The sequence below is a fragment of the Ylistrum balloti genome, unplaced genomic scaffold (genome assembly GCF_031769215.1).
Source record: "Ylistrum balloti isolate Yb309-2 unplaced genomic scaffold, AGI_CSIRO_Ybal_v1 Utg370104, whole genome shotgun sequence".
Lineage (NCBI taxonomy): Eukaryota > Metazoa > Mollusca > Bivalvia > Pectinida > Pectinidae > Ylistrum > Ylistrum balloti.
The window spans coordinates 210644-230352 of NW_026782129.1; the positions used below are offsets into that span (position 1 = coordinate 210644).

At 33.1% G+C, this 19709-nt stretch overlaps 1 protein-coding gene across 1 annotated transcript; it reads left to right on the forward strand.

The window, feature by feature from the left end:
• Window positions 1–576: 576 nt before the first annotated feature.
• Window positions 577–15760, forward strand: LOC132550114 (uncharacterized). Its single transcript, XM_060214132.1, has 17 exons — window positions 577–592; window positions 1052–1104; window positions 2958–3014; window positions 3603–3699; window positions 3963–4027; window positions 6173–6233; window positions 6733–6914; window positions 10386–10491; window positions 11455–11720; window positions 12335–12428; window positions 13022–13107; window positions 13320–13379; window positions 13731–13875; window positions 14141–14185; window positions 14386–14565; window positions 15185–15346; window positions 15729–15760. The coding sequence occupies exons 1-17, from the start codon at window positions 577–579 to the stop codon at window positions 15758–15760; spliced, it is 1707 nt and encodes a 568-aa protein (XP_060070115.1).
• The last annotated feature ends 3949 nt before the right edge of the window (window positions 15761–19709 follow it).

Here is a 19709-nt window from a genome sequence, read left to right on the forward strand (position 1 = left end):
CGGATCACAGTATGTATGGAATTTATTCCATTTTTTAACATTTTCTGACATTCCTCTAGAATGTTGTATAATTTCCTCCAGTGCGTTATAATTTTCCTTAATCTCACCATTTTTCTTCGGTTGGAGGATTAATTTAAATGCTTTTATTTTGAAAACAAGAGAAACAAGTGTATTTCATTTTCGGTGTAGCTGTATTATAAAACACACAAATTAAAAGCTTTTTTAAATACAGTTAATTATAAGATAAAGTAAATGCAAATAATGAAGTCGTAAGATTGTCAGATGTTTTCCCCGTAAAATAATCCTGTAATGTTAGCAGGAATATGACTCTGTTTGCCAAATTGCTATGGTTAACACTTTCACCAATGGTAAATTCTCATTAAAATCACAAATCGACTCAAGACCTGCAATTGTCCCTATTCCGTTCCCAGAAAAACGTATTCAAAACAATTTCTTAATGGAAACAGATTATGAGTAAAATTAGGTTTATAAGGAAGTAACATTCTAAGAGCAATCCAACATTTCAAAATGAAAATTCATTTCTCTTGATATAAACATGACTCCAAGATAATGAATATGTCAACTATTCTCGGTATGTTGTCTTTTTGGTTGTTTATATTATTGATTATAAAACCAATATATCATAGTGTTGTAACAATATGAATGAAATGTATGGGAAACGAAATAAACAACAGGTATTAAATCGATCTTATCGCATTAAATGTCTTATATATGAGACAAGAGTTCATCTGTTTAAGATTAGTTTTCTTTTGTCTGATGTTTGTTCGTCCGAGCGTCAGAAGGGACAATTGTACTGAACCATTCATTTCTTCAGTTATATTTTGGAAAAATTACCTCCTATGTTCTGGTAAGGAAACATGAGTATGCGTCCATTATAACGATTTCTCCATGGCAACTACAAACTATTATTGAAAGAAAAAAACAAAATCTAGCACAACGTTACCAAGCCGAAGAGAAGTAACTATTGCAATATTCTACCTCTCTTCTCTCATATTATCAAACATGATAGTACTTTTTTTCTATTTTTCAGACCACCGTTCCCATTTCTCCTGTCTGGGTGAACATTGTGACGACCACAAATCAGTAAGTTAATGTAAATGACATATCAAAATTTAAAATAATGAAATTGGATAAAACAAACCAGGAGAATAGCAACTGGTGAATATAGTCATCGTCCAAACCTCAAATTCAACAAGGTAGAACATGAACAAAAAAAGTACAAGCCGAATAAGACCAGGTGTTCCGAAAGAGTATGCGTATTTTGCTTCATTAAATCTTGATCATTCCAAGTAAGTAATATCACATTCTTAAATGAGAACAAGGTTCATGAGATATCTTGTACACGAGCTTTTTATTTCTAAAATGGTAAAGGGTAATTTTACCTGTAACATTGACGTGACAACTTAAATCTAATCAAGTAAAGTCCTTGCTGCGCAAAGGATATGTATGGTTATGATGTTTTGATGTGTTTATCATGAAGTGGTCGGAGGCATAAAATGTCAATCGTCAATCCGTACTTTGTAAGAGTCACTCACAAAGAAGTATATGATTTTGAAGTTTTGTATGAAGGGTTTTAGGGTAAAATGTCAATGCTTTGTAGTCGAAATTTAATAAGTTTTTTTCTCTCTTAAATTTTGACATGTTTTGAAGTTTTGGCGAATGTGATCGTCCTAGGGTGTTTTTATGGGATTCTTTTTCCTTGGTGACAAAAATCGATGGACGATTTAAATATTTTTGAACAATGGCTAAAATTATCTCCAAAGCAGAATCGGGGCATACACGTGTCACAAAGGACCACAGGATAGACACACTAAAGAAAAGCACAACACAACATTAAATAGAGGGTATTTTACGGCTTTTAGTTTGATTTCATATATTTTTCAAGAATATGATAGAATGACTATATTTTTTACGTTTGCAAAGCCAGATCGAAAAATATCGATATATTCTGTCATCTGTTTAACGGGAAAACATTAATGTTTTTTCGATATTACATTTTCAGAGGAAAATCAAATGAAATCCCCGATCTAACCATTAAACAAAACGATGTTCAAGAAAGTCCTGGAACTAATAGTATGTTCTTTGACTTCAGATAATTTGACGTAATGCTTGATGCCATGTCTGGGCCATTTTAAATAGTTATAAAAGTTAAAAGACCTTTTTATATACCAACTAAGAGAAAAGCATGAATGCACACGGGAATTATCTTGGAAAACCAACTTATTCAACCTTAACAATGTAGTGACTAGATATCATTGCAGAGGTTTGTCAAAACTACGAATGTTATGTCATCACTGCAAAACTGATATCATCACTTGTAATGATATCAGATTTCAAGGGCCCACATCTTGAAGCCTTGGTGGTAACTACGAAAACTCAATATTGGTCTTAACAAGATGCAAAATCTAGATGTGCACTACTTTCATAATTCAATGTTCAATTATTCAACATAATCTGATGATCTTAAGGACTCCAAAAACATTTGTAAATTATATACCTTGTCATTGTTTAAAGAAATCAATTTGTCATATGTTACAGATTACTGCAAAACTTTAGGACTAAATTCATCATTAGTTTCTACAATTTGTAGATTCACTATAGACACACAAGGAAAGAATAAAAGTAGATATATCACATCACTCAGCTATTTCGTCTTTTAGAACTCGTCAGTGATGATAAAGGCCTAAATCGTGAAACCTTAGTTGCGACTCAGGAAAATACTTTTTGGTCGAAACACATTGCAAATCAAGATGGGAAGATGACCTTGCTCCATAATGCAATATATTTCTTAATAGTGTTACGAATGCCCATGCGAAAATCTTTTATTCTTAATTGTTAAACATTAACAATATTTTGCTTAAGTCTAAAGTAAGACAGGTTACAAAGTGTTTTTTATGTATCAATGTCTAATACGTTGATTTACGTTTCTGTTGTAGGCGTGTACAATACATGTGGACAGAGAACATGCACATGGAAAATGTGAAGAACCTGAAGTGGGTAAACTCTTAGATATTGAACATATATGAATATATTTCTTTAATAAGTAAAATGTACACTGTATTTAAAATAGGGGATGTTGAAAAAGCTACAATTGTTTTATGACGAGACTCATAAATCGATTTAATCCGTCCTTTGGCTTGGTAAAATGAAAACATCGGAATGACTCGATTTAATGAAAAATGCGTAAGCTTGTTTCATAGATCGGTAATAAAATCGAAACTAATGTAGGATTCTTTAATATAATTTAACTGAGTTACGAGTACCTGTGCAAGCATTCGTGAATATTACATTCATTAAGAGACATATAAATTAGATTTTCGTTATTCTCACTTCATATTTTTGCGTTATTGACGTCATGGTGCATGTGATGTCCTGAAGTTCGGACATCTACATTGAATCGGTGAGAACTTCACTCAATGACAGGTGTGCTGGGTGTAATAAATACCACAAATACTATGGTTACTCTGTAGCTATTTATTAGATATAATGATTACAGCAAAACCCTGGAAAAGACATTCTATCGGTAAATCAAGCAATGAAAGATTACAAAAACGTCTGGCAGTAAGTTACTATTATTTCAGCACTGTGACCATCACCCAATGTGTACTAACGGAACAGTCTCCCACAATTATCAATGTTGTTGTAAGACTACAGATTGCATCACCAACTTTATGGCAGGTATGTCTTATTGTGACAATGAATGAATTTTACATTCTAACTAACTATGTTTAAACATAATCTGTTATTGTTTAAAAGTACATATAATAACTCCTAAATTTCTTTACAAACATGTTCTTGTAAAGTGTTATATCATACACGAGTCTTGTGTCATGATATTTGTCAACTGAGCTTAATTCAAGGATTTTCTTCGGAAAGATTCATATCTGTCGGTTAAACTTACAATGAAAAAAGCACATCTTTTTTATTCATTTTTTCATAAGGTATGAATACGACTCCATCAGCACATCCGGATGATATAGACTGTTTGGGACATCACTGTCACCAGGTAATCGTTTGAAAAAAGGAGGCTTCTCTCTGGTTAGACGTGATAGCTTACCTAGGTTTTTCCGATCAGAATACCGTGTGTCAGTAAGGTGCAATTTAAAGTAGTTCATAATTATTGTGTCAGAATATTATGTCACACCTCATCAGAATAATATGTCATACCTCATCAGAATAATATGTCTCACCGCCTCAGTCTATTGTATCACACCTCATCTAGCTGTTATTTCACATCTCATCAGAAAAGATATGTCACACCTCATCAGAATATCATGTCATACCTGATCAGAATATTATGTCACACCTCTTCAAGCTAATATGTCACATATCACCAGGCTATTATGTCACACCTCGTCAGACTATCATGTCACACCGCATTAGGCTATTATGTCACACTTCACCAATCTATTATGTCACACATTATTAGGCTGTTATTTACACCTCATCAGAATAATATGTCACACCTCATTAGTATAATATTGCAAACATCATTAGACTATTGTGTAATCCATATTCTCAATCTTCAGAAAATCCTTCTTCTTGCACGTAAATCGTGATCATCGGAACAGACAATTGAATATCAAATCAACTGTGATATGTAAATACCATAGGCTGTGGGTGCAAGAATGTTGCTACCCAAAAACTGAAAATTCACAATTCACATACAGCTTGGTGGAAAGTTGTCCGTATTGATTTCGTTGTACGAAAAGATCGAGATAAGCAGCTACTTTAGCAGAGTCTGTCGTGTCTTTGATTTCCAATTATGGTTGGTATATACTATGGACGTGGTCAATACATTTCTTGTTATAGAAAGACAAGACGTTATCAATATATCTGAAAGTGCAAATTAATTAAACGACTTTGCAAGGTCTTGGTGACCTGTTTTGATAAACTCTTCAATACATTCAGCCTCGTGTGAAAACGAAGACAAGTCAGCATGAATCCCTCGCACAGTTAGTTCACACAGGTATGGGGACGTGGACAAAAATTGTGAAATTTAACGCTGCAAAAATTTCCCGATATACAGTAATTTAATCTACTTTGTTAAGCCAGATCGAAAAATATCGATATATTCTGTCATACGAGTGATATATCTGTTTAACGGGAAAACATTAAGTTTTTTCGATATTACATTTTCAGAGGAAAATCAAATGAAATCCCCGATCTAACCATTAAACAAAACGATGTTCAAGAAAGTCCTGGAACTAATAGTATGTTCATTGACGTCAGATAATTTGACGTAATGCTTGATGCCATGTCTGGGCCATTTTAAATAGTTATAAAAGTTAAAAGACTTTTTTATATACCAGCTAAGAGAAAAGCATGAATACACACGGGAATTATTTTGGAAAACCAACTTATTATCACGAATCACGAATATTATGTCATCAGTGTAAAACTGATATCATCACTTGTAATGATATCAGATTTCTTACAAGATATTGCTTTTTTCTATAAGATTGATCACTTCCTATATTTCAATGACAAAATTAAATCAAGCAAATTACATCAAACACTATTTGATTATTTAAGAACTCGTCTATTATCAAGGGCCTACATCTTGAAGCCTTGGTGGTAACTATGGAAACTCAATATTGGTCTTAACAAGATGCAAAATCTAGATGTGCACTAGTTTCATAATTCAATGTTCAATTATTCAACATAATCTGATGATCTTAAGGACGCTAAAAACATATGTAAATTATATACCTTGTCATTGTTTAAAGAAATCAATGTGTCATATGTCACAGATTACTGCAAAACTTTAGGACTAAATTCATCATTAGTTTCTACAATTTGTAGATTCGCTATAGACACACAAGGAAAGAATAAAAGTAATTATATCACATCACTCAGCTATTTCGTCTTTTAGAACTCGTCAGTGATGATAAAGGCCTAAATCGTGAAACCTTAGTTGCGACTCAGGAAAATACTTTTTGGTCGAAACACATTGCAAATCAAGATGGGAAGATGACCTTGCTCCATAATGCAATATATTTCTTAATAGTGTTACGAATGCCCATGCGAAAATCTTTTATTCTTAATTGTTAAACATTAACAATATTTTGCTTAAGTCTAAAGTAAGACAGGTTACAAAGTGTTTTTTATGTATCAATGTCTAATACGTTGATTTACGTTTCTGTTGTAGGCGTGTACAATACATGTGGACAGAGAACATGCACATGGAAAATGTGAAGAACCTGAAGTGGGTAAACTCTTAGATATTGAACATATATGAATATATTTCTTTAATAAGTAAAATGTACACTGTATTTAAAATAGGGGATGTTGAAAAAGCTACAATTGTTTTATGACGAGACTCATAAATCGATTTAATCCATCCTTTGGCTTGGTAAAATGAAAACATCGGAATGACTCGATTTAATGAAAAATGCGTAAGCTTGTTTCATAGATCGGTAATAAAATCGAAACTAATGTAGGATTCTTTAATATAATTTAACTGAGTTACGAGTACCTGTGCAAGCATTCGTGAATATTACATTCATTAAGAGACATATAAATTAGATTTTCGTTATTCTCACTTCATATTTTTGCGTTATTGACATCATGGTGCATGTGATGTCCTGAAGTACGGACATCTACATTGAATCTGTGATAACTTCACTCAATGACAGGTGTGCTGGGTGTAATAAATACCACAAATACTATGGTTACTCTGTAGCTATTTATAAGATGTAATGCTTACAGCAAAACCCTGGAAAAGACATTCTATCAGTAAATCAAGCAATGAAAGATTACAAAAACGTCTGGCAGTAAGTTACTATTATTTCAGCACTGTGACCATCACCCAATGTGTACTAACGGAACAGTCTCCCACGATTATCAATGTTGTTGTAAGACTACAGATTGCATCACCAACTTCATGGCAGGTAAGTCTTATTGTGACAATGAATGAATTTTACATTCTAACTAACTATGTTTAAACATAATCTGTTATTGTTTAAATGTACATATAATAACTCCTAAATTTCTTTATAAACATGTTCTTGTAAAGTGTTATATCATACACGAGTCTTGTGTCATGATATTTGTCAACTGAACTACGGAAAGATTCATATCTGTCGGTTAAACTTACAATGAAAAAAGCACATCTTTTTTATTCATTTTTTCATAAGGTATGATTACGACTCCATCAGCACATCCGGATGATATAGACTGTTTGGGACATCACTGTCACCAGGTAATCGTTTGAAAAAGAGAGGCTTCTCTCCGGTTAGACGTGATAGCTTACCTAGGTTTTCCTATCAGATTACCGTGTGTCAGTAAGGTGCAACTTAAAGTAGTTCATAATTATTGTGTCAGAATATTATGTCACACCTCATCAGAATAATACGTCATGCATCATCAGAATAATATGTCACACCGCCTCAGACTATCATGTCACACCGCAATAGGCTATTATGTTACACTTCACCAAGCTATTATGTCACACCTCATCAGAAATATATGTCACACCACATCGGAATAATATGTCACACCTCATTAGTATAATATTGCAAACATCATTAGACTATTTTGTAATCCATATTCTCAATCTTCAGAAAATCCTTCTTCTTGCACGAAAATTGTGGTCATCGGAACAGACAATTGAATATCAAATCAACTGTGACATGTAAATACCATAGGCTGTGGGTGCAAGAATGTTGCTATCCAAAAACTGAAAATTCACAATTCACATACAGCTTGGTGGAAAGTTGTCCGTATTGATTTCGTTGTACGAAAAGATCGAGATAAGCAGCTACTTTAGCAGAGTCTGTCGTGTCTTTGATTTCCAATTATGGTTGGTATATACTATGGACGTGGTCAATACATTTCTTGTTATAGAAAGACAAGACGTTATCAATATATCTGAAAGTGCAAATTAATTAAACGACTTTGCAAGGTCTTGGTGACCTGTTTTGATTAGCTCTTCAATACATTAAGCCTCGTGTGAAAACGAAGACAAGTCAGCATGAATCCCTCGCACAATTTGTTCACACAGCTCGACGAAGATGTTTACCAGAAACTCGATCATTGCTATAATTTCGTCCTCTGTATCTCTCTTCTTTGAATTGGACTTATTGTTTTACGAAACACGCCTCAGTATAATTCACAACCATATATTTATATCGCCGTTCATCTTTCTTGGAGAAGAATGCTCTCATAACAAGAGAACGAAGGTAGTCCTTCAGTTTAGAATGGGGTATGAAATGGGGTGGAAAAATCATATGTTCTTATAGAAGAAATGTTTTTGGAAGAGATTATTGGCGATTTAGTCAAACTCTCTTTGGATTTACTTAAAATCAACATACTACTTATTCCACTTCTTGAGCTAACAACATCACTATACGAATGTAACCAAGAATTGATAGTACTTATAATGGTGGTTAGTATAAATGATGAATGATGCATATATTTGTGGTAGATCATGTACAGGTGATAAATACAGGCGGACTTCATACTCTGAGTGTCAGGTAATATATTTTACCATATATTTGGTATCTTTAACACCTTTCCTTTATAATGCACTGGAGTTACCCTTCTCGAAGTCACTTTAAATAGCATAGCACAAGTGGAATAGATAGAAAAATGTTTAACGATGTCGGTTTTGACACAGCAGTACTCATTTGAAAAAAAAATCCAATGCATATGATATGACATTGTCACTCTTAAGTGAGATATTACTTTCATCACAACTACAAAACCCCTTTTCTTGACAATTTGGACCAATTTCGAATATTCAATATGATCATATGTTATACCATTCTGTACACTATCACAATAAGACAAGTGTACGTAACCGCTCAATTAAACAAAGAAATAACCTTAGGGTTACGTTCCGGTTGATAAGAAACGTTTAATGTTTAGAGAGTGTGTTCGTTTGTTATTATGAAACGTAATTCTCATGCCTAGTTGTTCAAATGTCTGTAAATTTGGAGGGCCAACTTAAATCAAATTGTGATTGAAATACATAGTTTTGTTTTGACGCAAAGATTGTTTAAGCCTGTTTCTTCAAAAAATAAATGTTATATATATGATGATTGATTTTTTTCTTGATAGCAATGTTTTAAAGTGTTATCAATTAGCTTAAAACATACTTTGCCATTATTTTACCGTACAGGGACAGGGCTGCGTTATTATTAAACATCATGATGGTCATTTAAGTCATGGCCGGTGTGAGGATCATCACGTAAGTAATAAGGGTAGCAGATGTTCCAAAATGGTACAAGTGCGTGTTATGTAGGAATTTACAGTATGTCTCTTATGAAATCATCGGCAGTTGCTTATCAGCAATTCCAGATAAACGATTACTATGGCAAACACACAGTTCTTCCAGAATTCTAACCAAAGGAATGGATTACAAAATCATACAGATAACAGTTTACTGCGTGTATTTCATCATTCTGTACAGACCCTGTTTAATCTTCATAATTTTGTATTTCACAACTAGATATCATTTAATCCATGTATTCCCTAAAAAGAATCTGGTAAACCCTGTTTATTCATTGAGCTTTTTCAATTTGTAACGATAGTGTTTAATCCGTGTATTTCCTTAATTTGTACAGGATGCTTATTCTTGCGTAATTCCTCATTTTTTTGGAGTTTTTTCGTATATTTCTCATTTCGTAATAACCCTTTTCCAATTTCAAGGAATATGTTCATAATTAAGACCGGAATCCTCTTGTTACATGAAGGATCTGTTATTTTACCAAAATGGTAAAATTCCGCTCTTTATTGGCACTCTTGACCCCATATATTACCTTTGGGATTCCTTGTATATATTCATCCTATATACCAATATTACTATTGTATACTGTGTAATTCTCACCCTTGCACTATTATACTCGAGTTCGCCTCATGTTCATTCCTTTAAGGATTATATAAGATGATTATATAATTTTAACAAATTCACCCCAATTCGTCCTCCTTGTTCGTGGACGAGACTTGTGAAATTGCACGCTGCGAAAATTTCCCGATATACAGTAATTTAATCTACTTCCTTAAGTCACTAATTTTAATGAAACATCTGTGCAAATTATATGAAAATGTTTCTTTTCAAACTTGGTATTGATCTTAATAACAGGCGAAACAAAAAAAACATCAGTATGATCCAGTCGTCGATAAAGTTAGGTGATGTATGTTCCTCGATGTAAGAAATAGTAGAACATGTTTTACTACTTCCAGAAAGTTTCTTATTGTGCATTTTAGCTTTGAATGCAGATAATATTTTTTTTTTTTTTTTTTTGTTATTTGTTTTTTCTAAGTTTAAAATAATGTTGAAAGCCAGGCCTCTAATAAAAATATCCCTGTCTATTACAAGGAATGATTTATTCTAGACATATCTTTAATTTTGTTTCCAGCATTGTCAGAATGAATTCTGGGGATGTGTAGATCATCATGGCAACCTAGCAAATCATCATGAGTGTTGCTGTATGGACAAGAATTGTGTCGACACTGTACTCGCCGGTGAGTATTTATGAATCCATCTATCTAAATAAGCTATAAACAATTGCACACAATTTAGTGCTGTTTCAGAAACTGTATTTCAACGTTTAATACAAACTGGCAATTGTTTCCTTTTATAATTGTAAACTCTCGTTGAAGAGTATTTACTATCAAACCGCAATCTGCTGAAAAATTATAATATCAAGTATTTATTTAAATGTGAAATTTGATTACATATGTTGCATTCTCATGTGTAAATCTCTCTTGTGGTATATATAATAATCAGTACAATGCTTTATATGTTTGAAATACGGAATATACTACTTTTCAACATAACCTCTCGATTTTATTATATCTCCACTCGTGCGTCCGTCTATCCATGCGTCCGTGCCTCGCCTCCATGATAACATTGTAACAAGATATTTCATGAATTGATAAATATATTTTATTCATGTTTACCCCCATAACATCGTTCTACCAAGGTCTAGACTTAATCATGTTTTGGTGGTCTTTTGGCAAGGTCTAAGTTCAAAGTCACCACTGACAACTTTTAAAATGAAAACATTGTGTACCACACATTCTAAGATGCACTGGAAAGGTTTAACTAATCTTCACTTCATAGCATCACCTCACTGAAGTCTTCACATGTTTAGATCTTAGTGATCATCGGTCAAGATTAAAGGTCAAAGGTCACCGTCGACCAATTTTGAAATACATAAAAACAATTTGGTACAAAATATTTCATGAACATATTTTATTTATATTCACTCCAATGTATCACACTACCAAGTTTTTAAAAAGTTTTGATTTTGGAGGTCATCGGTCAAGACAGGTCAAAAGTCACCGTTGAAAAGAACAGCTGGCGTACAAAACATATCATAAACCCCTTAAAAAGATTAAGCCCTCAATAGATAAATATGAGAGGCAATTGGGATATATATCTATGCTAACGCCTGCTCACTTTGATCTTATTTTTCTTCAAAGCAACAATGACTACAACCACATCAACAACAAATGCTCCGGCTACCACAGTTCCTGCGACCAAAGTTCCGACAACCAAAGTTCCGACAATCAAACCACTTGCAACAACAAACGTACCCACAGTTCAGACAACAACGGATATACCGCTCTACTGTCCAGTTTGTGCCGACGATTTCAAAGCCGACTGTCAGAGTAATTCTCGATGTAAAGCGAATGAGGGCTGCATGCTACAAGTTATTGGGGGGAAACTCAAAACTGGCTGTGTGGAGGTATTCCCCTATCATGTGGCTAATAATCCCGATATCCTATTAACTCGTTCGTTTTCTTAAGAGTTTAATCGTTGAGTGTTTTTTCCTTGCGTATGTATATCGTACAGGGCTGTTTTGTTTTCATTTCGAAATCATTGTTTTGTATCATAATGAAAATAAACGAAACCCTGTAAACATTACAAGAATTTCTGAAGACTAACACGCCACCAACACGACACTTTATGAAATAGCAATTGGAGCTTATGTAACAAAATTGACATACATGCATGTTCTTATAGGTACACTGTACCCTTAACCAAATTAAAGGATATATGTGTCTCATTTCTTGTTTCATGATTGTTGTTTTAAAAAAACTGATGTTTGACACTTGTAAAAATACTGTAAATCACTTCATTCCTCTTCAGACACATATATATAAACTCTTCAATATGAAGACGCCGACATCGGTAACCGAATCAATATGGCTGTCATAGAGAAATACATTCTTTAAAATAATCCCTGACGATTTGAATTTTGACGCGAATAAATCCCCCGCGAAATATTGCGACTTACAGTACTGAAAACACAATCTTCTCTGGATGAAATATGGATGATATATTGATATTCAATTTCAGATTTCTGATTGTCAGTATCACGAAAGAATTGGAGACAGTATATGCTGTGAAGACAAGAATTGTACCGATGTTGCCTTTAGAAACATGCACACTAGTGAGTAAACATATTTTAAAAACAATATCTCACACTGAGTGCTAGTGATATTGTGGAATGTATTGTCATAACTCAGAAATGAACAGTGCATCATCAAAATTTTTAAAGAAAAAATAGCTGTTCCTATTTCTAAATTCACATCTAGGACATGCGTATTCAGTGTTAATATAGAAAACTATTGACGCATTAATCAACTACAAACTTTCATAAACATAAGCAAAATTAAAGCACTTGCAATGTAAACAATATGTTGATTAATTACTTATAGATAAGCTTCATTTTTCATGCAAACTCTTGTTACCTAGAAATGGTGTTTGATAACAACAGATATTAAACCCATTTTTTTTTTTTTTTTTTTTTTGTTCTTTTTAGATATAGGCGCTGTCTACAGATTAAACGATTAGTAGTATTTTTTTTTAAATATTTAACATCATAAAAGCATTTTTATGAGGTGGAAAGCAAGTGCGTTACATAGCTGGACGTTTTAGAAAAAACATCCAAGATTCTTCCGTAATCCTTAAATGTCTATTGATCTTTTATTTTGCAATGTATTGACACTGATATATTGAAATTATTCTCTTTCATTCGTATAGTGGCTTACACCTGCCCAAGTTGTCAAAACTCTGCAGATCCGAAATCGTGTTTGGCTACTCAGGGAAAGTGTTCTTATTTGAGCAAGGTGAAAGATTTCATATTGATATAACTTCAATAAGCTTAACATAACTTAATCAAAATTGAAAACGGAACAAAATAGCTCACGTTGAAGTAGGAAAGACAATACAATTTTGCTTCTACATGTGGATTATATTATATAATTTTGATATAATTTGAGCAAAGAGAGGTAATTGATATATATATTCCATGGACGGACTATGATTGTAATTTATACAGGGTTGTATGATAACACAAACAAGAGCAGGTATTTCATCCGGCTGCAACACACATTCAAAGGTATGTAGCAATCACGTGACTTTTAAATTTGATTTATTTATAAGAAATTACAAACTATGTTATAAAAGAGGATGTATTAAAACTGTCTGAAAGTATAAAATGAATATTTCAAGATAATTACATGACAACATTAACATAATATTCGTAAACAGAATTCATAGACTAAACCTATTTCTCGTATGTTTTGTTTATGCAAAAGTAAATAATGTTTCATGTTAAACCAAGCTGATTGGTTATGTAATAGACTTGTTTTTATCCTTTATAGTTTTTCCTTTTATTATTTTTTAAAGCTTGTAAGTTTTTTTTTCTTGCGTGTGTCACAGCTTCATTCCTCTGTACTTATTCACACAGGCTTGTCAATTGGCAGCGGCTTCTAACAGTGTACTTTGTAATGTTCATCCCATTCCATTCGCTTTTCAACCAGGACTGCAGTGTAATTTCTGTTGTCACAGAAATGAAAGTACTTGCATATTAGATGCGCTGGGAATACATGATGGTATATATGTTTTATGTAACTAGAAATTTTTCCTATGTTTTAAAAAAAATTGAATTACGGTTTCAAAAACAAATAATTTGGGAAATCGATGAAATCGGATGATGTATTCTATATGTGCTTCCGTGAGGATTTGAGGGTGTCTATGCGACGTATGTTGTTAATTGCTTAAAGAACATAATAGCTACGTTTATGTATGAATGAGCGTGTATCATTGTGATAAATCCTTGCTCCTGTTATTCAATATTTATGTATATTTTTGTTGAAGTATCAACCGTGCCGCCGACACTTGCGCATACAGCTGGAACGACAGGTACCTGAGTGATAATGCATAACTGTTTTGTTGAAAAAGTGGTTCGTAATTATTTGTCATAAAGTATCATTTCTTACTCTTCAAAATCAAACAACTATTAAGTGTAGAAACCAATAACTGTTACTATAAACATCAACATACAAATTCGTTGAGTGCATTGCTTGTGTATAACATGTGTCTTTAACTTGTCAACTCCTCAGCGCCCACCTGTTTCGATATAGAAGATCCTACATTTAACTGCAAGAGTTTCGATACCACTTACCATTTGTGTGCCCAAACCAGTGGATTAATGGCACAATTAGCTGTTACAAAATGTCGTAAAACCTGCGGTATTTGTGGAGGTATACATGCTATATTTTTCATGAAGACGAAAGCAAACTGTTAACTGGCACATAACAACATTTCAGTTAAAACATGATACGAGACAATATGCAATATATCATTTTCCTTGTTTAATGAACAAATCTTATTCGCCACAGAACTAGAAAAGTAGTCACATGAGGCAATACATGGCTTACAAAATCTCAAATTCAAAATATTCCAACAATTAGGAGCGGGAAAAAGCACGTGTAAAGTCTTGAAAATTTTTAAATGGAATACAAGGTGATGTATTATACTAAATTATTACAAAATGTATTTGGCTATTCTTTACATTAACAGGAACTAACGGAGGTTCGATGACGACTGCTGGAAAGACAACCGCAACAGGTTACACAAATACCACATTCTTAAATGTTTATATGATGTTTTAATAACAACGTCTTAATAACTTGGTAGTCACTTTAGTTTTCATTCTTATAAATTAGAATTAAGATGAAATGACAAAAATATACATACAGAATTTACACATCTTATAGGTTAATGTTTCTAAACAAAACTAAATACATCAATGAATTATTCTGAAAAGCCGATCAGAGAAACCTGGAAAAAAAGAAAAAACCAGTGGGCAAAAGCATATCTTAAAACTTAGTTAAAGTTTTCTCTTGCTCTGTTGAACAGCTGTGTTGAACACAACGACTCCACTGCCTTGTATTGACCACGATATCAACAATAATTGTGTCATAATGTCCTCCGTACTCTGTGCATCTCAAAATACCCACGCGAAGAACTACGCCATCGCCAACTGTGCCAAGACCTGTAATCTATGTAAAGAATATCATCGTAAGTTGTTAGTATTTCTTAGTTAGTTACAAGCTTTCCGTCTCCATGACTCTTCGTATTGCTTGGCGTTGTCTAACCGACAAATGTCAGTATTTTGACGACGGGAGGGGGCGACCCGCTGCCCCTCATGGGTTGGAGCCGTTTACTGTATCTACTCGGTAAGGTAACAATACAATGCTGAATACATCTTTGTTCCTGTAAATATTTATACTACTGATCCATGTTTTCACGAGTTAATTTATTGAATTTATATAAGAACTGTCACTCAATATTTTGAACAGTTTTTTTTCTTCAAATAAGAAAATGAGCTCATCAAACATTGATGTCGCTTTTTCCTAAAACCTTATTGTCTAAAAATATGTTTCCATATAATGTTTCATAGTTGATCTGGAATACACTAAAGAGTGTTCTTAACATAATACACTAATATATCATATAGCAGAATGACTATGTTACTATTAGTTTGTTTTTCTTCAAATAAGAAAATGAGCTCATCAAACATTGATGTCGCTTTTTACTAAAACCTTATTGTCTAAAAAAATGTTTCCATATAATGTTTCATAGTTGATCTGGAATACATTAAGAGTGTTCTTAACATAATACACTAATATATCATATAGCAGAATGACTATGTTACTATTAGTGACAATTATAATATTTTAATACTGATATGGTGACCTTAAACCTTTCAGAACACTTATCCGGTCGTAAGTAAAAACTTCGTTCTAAAATGAAATCGTAATGCTTTTGCATGCATCTTTATTGTCATCGTTAATTTCATGGATTGACATTTTGGCACGCCCATATCATATTGAAATGTCATGAATTTGTGATCCATTTGTCAATCATATATGTTAAACTAGTAGCAAAACTGATGCGTGAAAGTTTTCTTTTTTCTTTTTTTTTTTTTTTTTTTTTAATTCATTTTCGAATTGTCGATAATTTTACTTGCAGTGACTGTTCCGGGTGGCAGATAAAAGGAAGGTTACTGCTATGTTCTGATACAACTGTATAGTTTCGGAATTAAAAACGTGAACCAAATACTGCAATGTTGCTTTTTCAACTGAATAGCGTAGGTATAAAGTATGATGACATATACAGGTATTAACAACTGACATAGTGTAGGTGTTGTGATGTGATTAGTACATGTTCAGCACTACTTATTATATCCTCTCGGTGAATTTAATGTCAACGAAAATCTAGTCTTTCTCACGTTGCATGACATGTTTCATATATATGACATATGTTTATGTCTGTCCTTTAAAAGATAACATTAAACCGTTGTTATGATTAACTTGTAATTTCTTTTTTTAAGTTAACCATTATTGTTATTAAAGCTTATGCAAACACCTTGTTGTTTGTCAGCCTTATAAATCAGTTTGTTAGTCGAAAATTAGTTTTATCATATCTGAGTAAAATTGAAAAGTTTGTTGTGATATCAAATAGAAGAAAGCTTCCATCGAAAAACATGGCCTGCATTTTTATCTTAGCAGGTGTTTCCTACACGTGCTTCGTTTTGCTATTGAAATCAAATTGTTAACTTAGTAATGATAATTGTGTGTGGATGAGGTAAGACCATGTTGCATTATGTATGCGACTTCTCGATATGGAACAGTAGTTCGTGCTGTTAATCCATATTATATCAGTAACAAAATAGAAAGTACTGACATGCCATCAACAATTTTAATGCCAACATAAATTACATCAAACGCCGGCAAAACACAGACACAAGAAAGATTTACACGCAGACAAATCATCAAAAAACTAGGATAATAAAGTGTAAACGTTTTCTGCTTTATCGACGTCACTCGCAATGTAAATTTTGGTCAATCCTTGAAAGTGATATTACGTTACCGTATAAGGACAATTTTAACAACACCGTAAAACCCATGCTTCCAACGAGCAGCAAACACGCCCGGCGTCGTACAATGGAATATTTCTTAATGAGATCAACCGATATTACAACCAAATTACTAGCCCAAAAGTCTTCATCAAGCGGCATATCTCGGAACCACACGTTGTAAATCTTATGTCAACCTTCGACATTTGTCACGGAACTCATGATACTGGGAACGGTGCCTTGATTATCTATTGAACTGCCAGAACAAGGCATCGTAGGTTCGGCATGAAAATGTTAATATCTAGAAAATATAACTAGAGGCAAATCGAAACAACATGCTTATATAAGATAAAATAATTCACAATGAAAAGGGTTTGTAGTTGTTTGATATCTAAAGCCGAGAGTGAAACTGATAACAAGAAACTACGATCTGTTAGCAAAGCCTCTATGCCATTAAAAAAAAGTTGACAGAGTTATAACATAAGGTATTTAAACTTTAAACAGACATTGAGATAGTCCAGATGTTCCTAAAGAAAAAAGTGCTCTTTTGCCTTCTGTTAACCCCAAGAAGTAATGTTCTCAGATAATAACCAGACTGGATATTCAACAAACCAGTAATGATAACTACTTTTTCTGGAAAAAAAATTCTATGGAGATGAACACAGAATTTAATTCTGGGCAAGACGAAGTTCCAATGCCTGCAGATTGATAAAGTATCCTACTTTTTAAAGATTTTAAAGAATTGTTATATAAAATGTGTTACGATTACTATTTGTATTTACATAATTTTTTAAAACAACTTCTTCTCATAAAACACTGCATAATAAAGCATGTTCAAAAAATGTTTGATAGAACATTGATATTCATATGTATCAACTACTTCAGAGGTCATGAGATGATGATTGAAGAAATATACCAATATGGCAACATAATCACCATCCAAACTCAAATTCCCTAAAACTAGGTCAAAAATGAACAAAAGAAAGATTCCTGTATACAACAACGGAACCAACATGCAAACACACATAGCTTGATATCACACAAAGGTACAGAATGTTTCTTAATGAGATCACAAAGGATACAATAAAACTTTCCAATAAATTTCATTAACCTGCATCTTTTCAACCCATGTGTTACGATTTGTTCGTCAGTTAACGATTTCTTGCAAGAAAATCGTGATAATGGGACCAGTCTCTTGAATATCATATCAACTGTGACATGTAAATACCATAGGTGGGGAATGCAGGGATATTGCTATCCAGAAATGGAAAATCCACAATAGGGAAATTGAAATCATTGCGTTCATCATACAATTTAGTTCTAAGCTATCTATGTTGGTTCCGTTGTAGGAAAATTTCGAAATATGTAGCTGATGTAGAAGAGTCGTGTCTTTGATTTCCTATTTTGGTTGGTATATACGATGGACGTAGTCAATAAATTTTAACCATATCATCTTATCATCAATGAATCTGGAAGTGAAAATTAAACGACATTACAAGGTCTTTGTGACCTGTTTTGATAAGCTTTTCAATAAAGTCATCCAAAAGAGGGGCGCAGTGAGTTCCCATAGGTATGGCAATAGTCTGTTGAAAAATCATCTGTTGGAATACATCGCTTAAGTCAGATATCAATATCACAATCATAATGCATTTCAGTTTTAAACATAATATACAAATGCGGCGAATTTGGATAACATGCCAACGTTTTATTTTCAAGTTAACTTGTGACTATGAGCCTGATATTCCTGAAAATTCTGGTAGTTCAGGCTTTCTATTTTATATTGATTTGCTTTGGGCAAGGTTTCCTCAATATCAATATTTTGACTAAAATTCTGAAACGTTGATGGCGATGGAGGAAATCGAAATGGGTTGAAAGAAATGCCAGGGCGTGCAAGTAACTGGAAGGACGAAACAGCTGTATGTTGCAGTTAAACTTTATAATATGGTTATATTATATGGAAGGTTGTTCTTCGCTTGCGTATATTTAGAGTACAGTCTTTCGAAATAGGTGTTGCAGTAAACATAGCGAGAGTATGATACCTGCTATGTTTGAAAATAACTGTGTACAAAGACTTTTTTTGTAAATAGAACATCTTTAAATCGAAACTTAAAATATTTGTTACAGCTTATCATATTAATTCTTATCACAAATAAACGATTGCTTTCCATAAATGAACTCTATATCTACAATGATACTGTATATACCACAGCATCTGCCTGTGCTCCAATATGATGGACTATGTAATCATTAGTTTGCTTGTTGTTTGATTGGCAAGAACCGATGATAAGTTATAACAAATGTTGTGTAGGCAGCATGTGAATCCTTTTCATGTCAATAAAATAAGTCGAAATAGAAATAAAAATGTATATATCAGTTCTTGCTTGGAAGCTCGGTGTACTATTTTATAGTCGTATAATGTATGTGAAAGGTTCATAACGGAGATTGTCAATAGTCAAAATTATTTAAAACAACTTGAACGAAATTGATAATCGCTACAAGTTAAACGACAGCTTTCACATATTC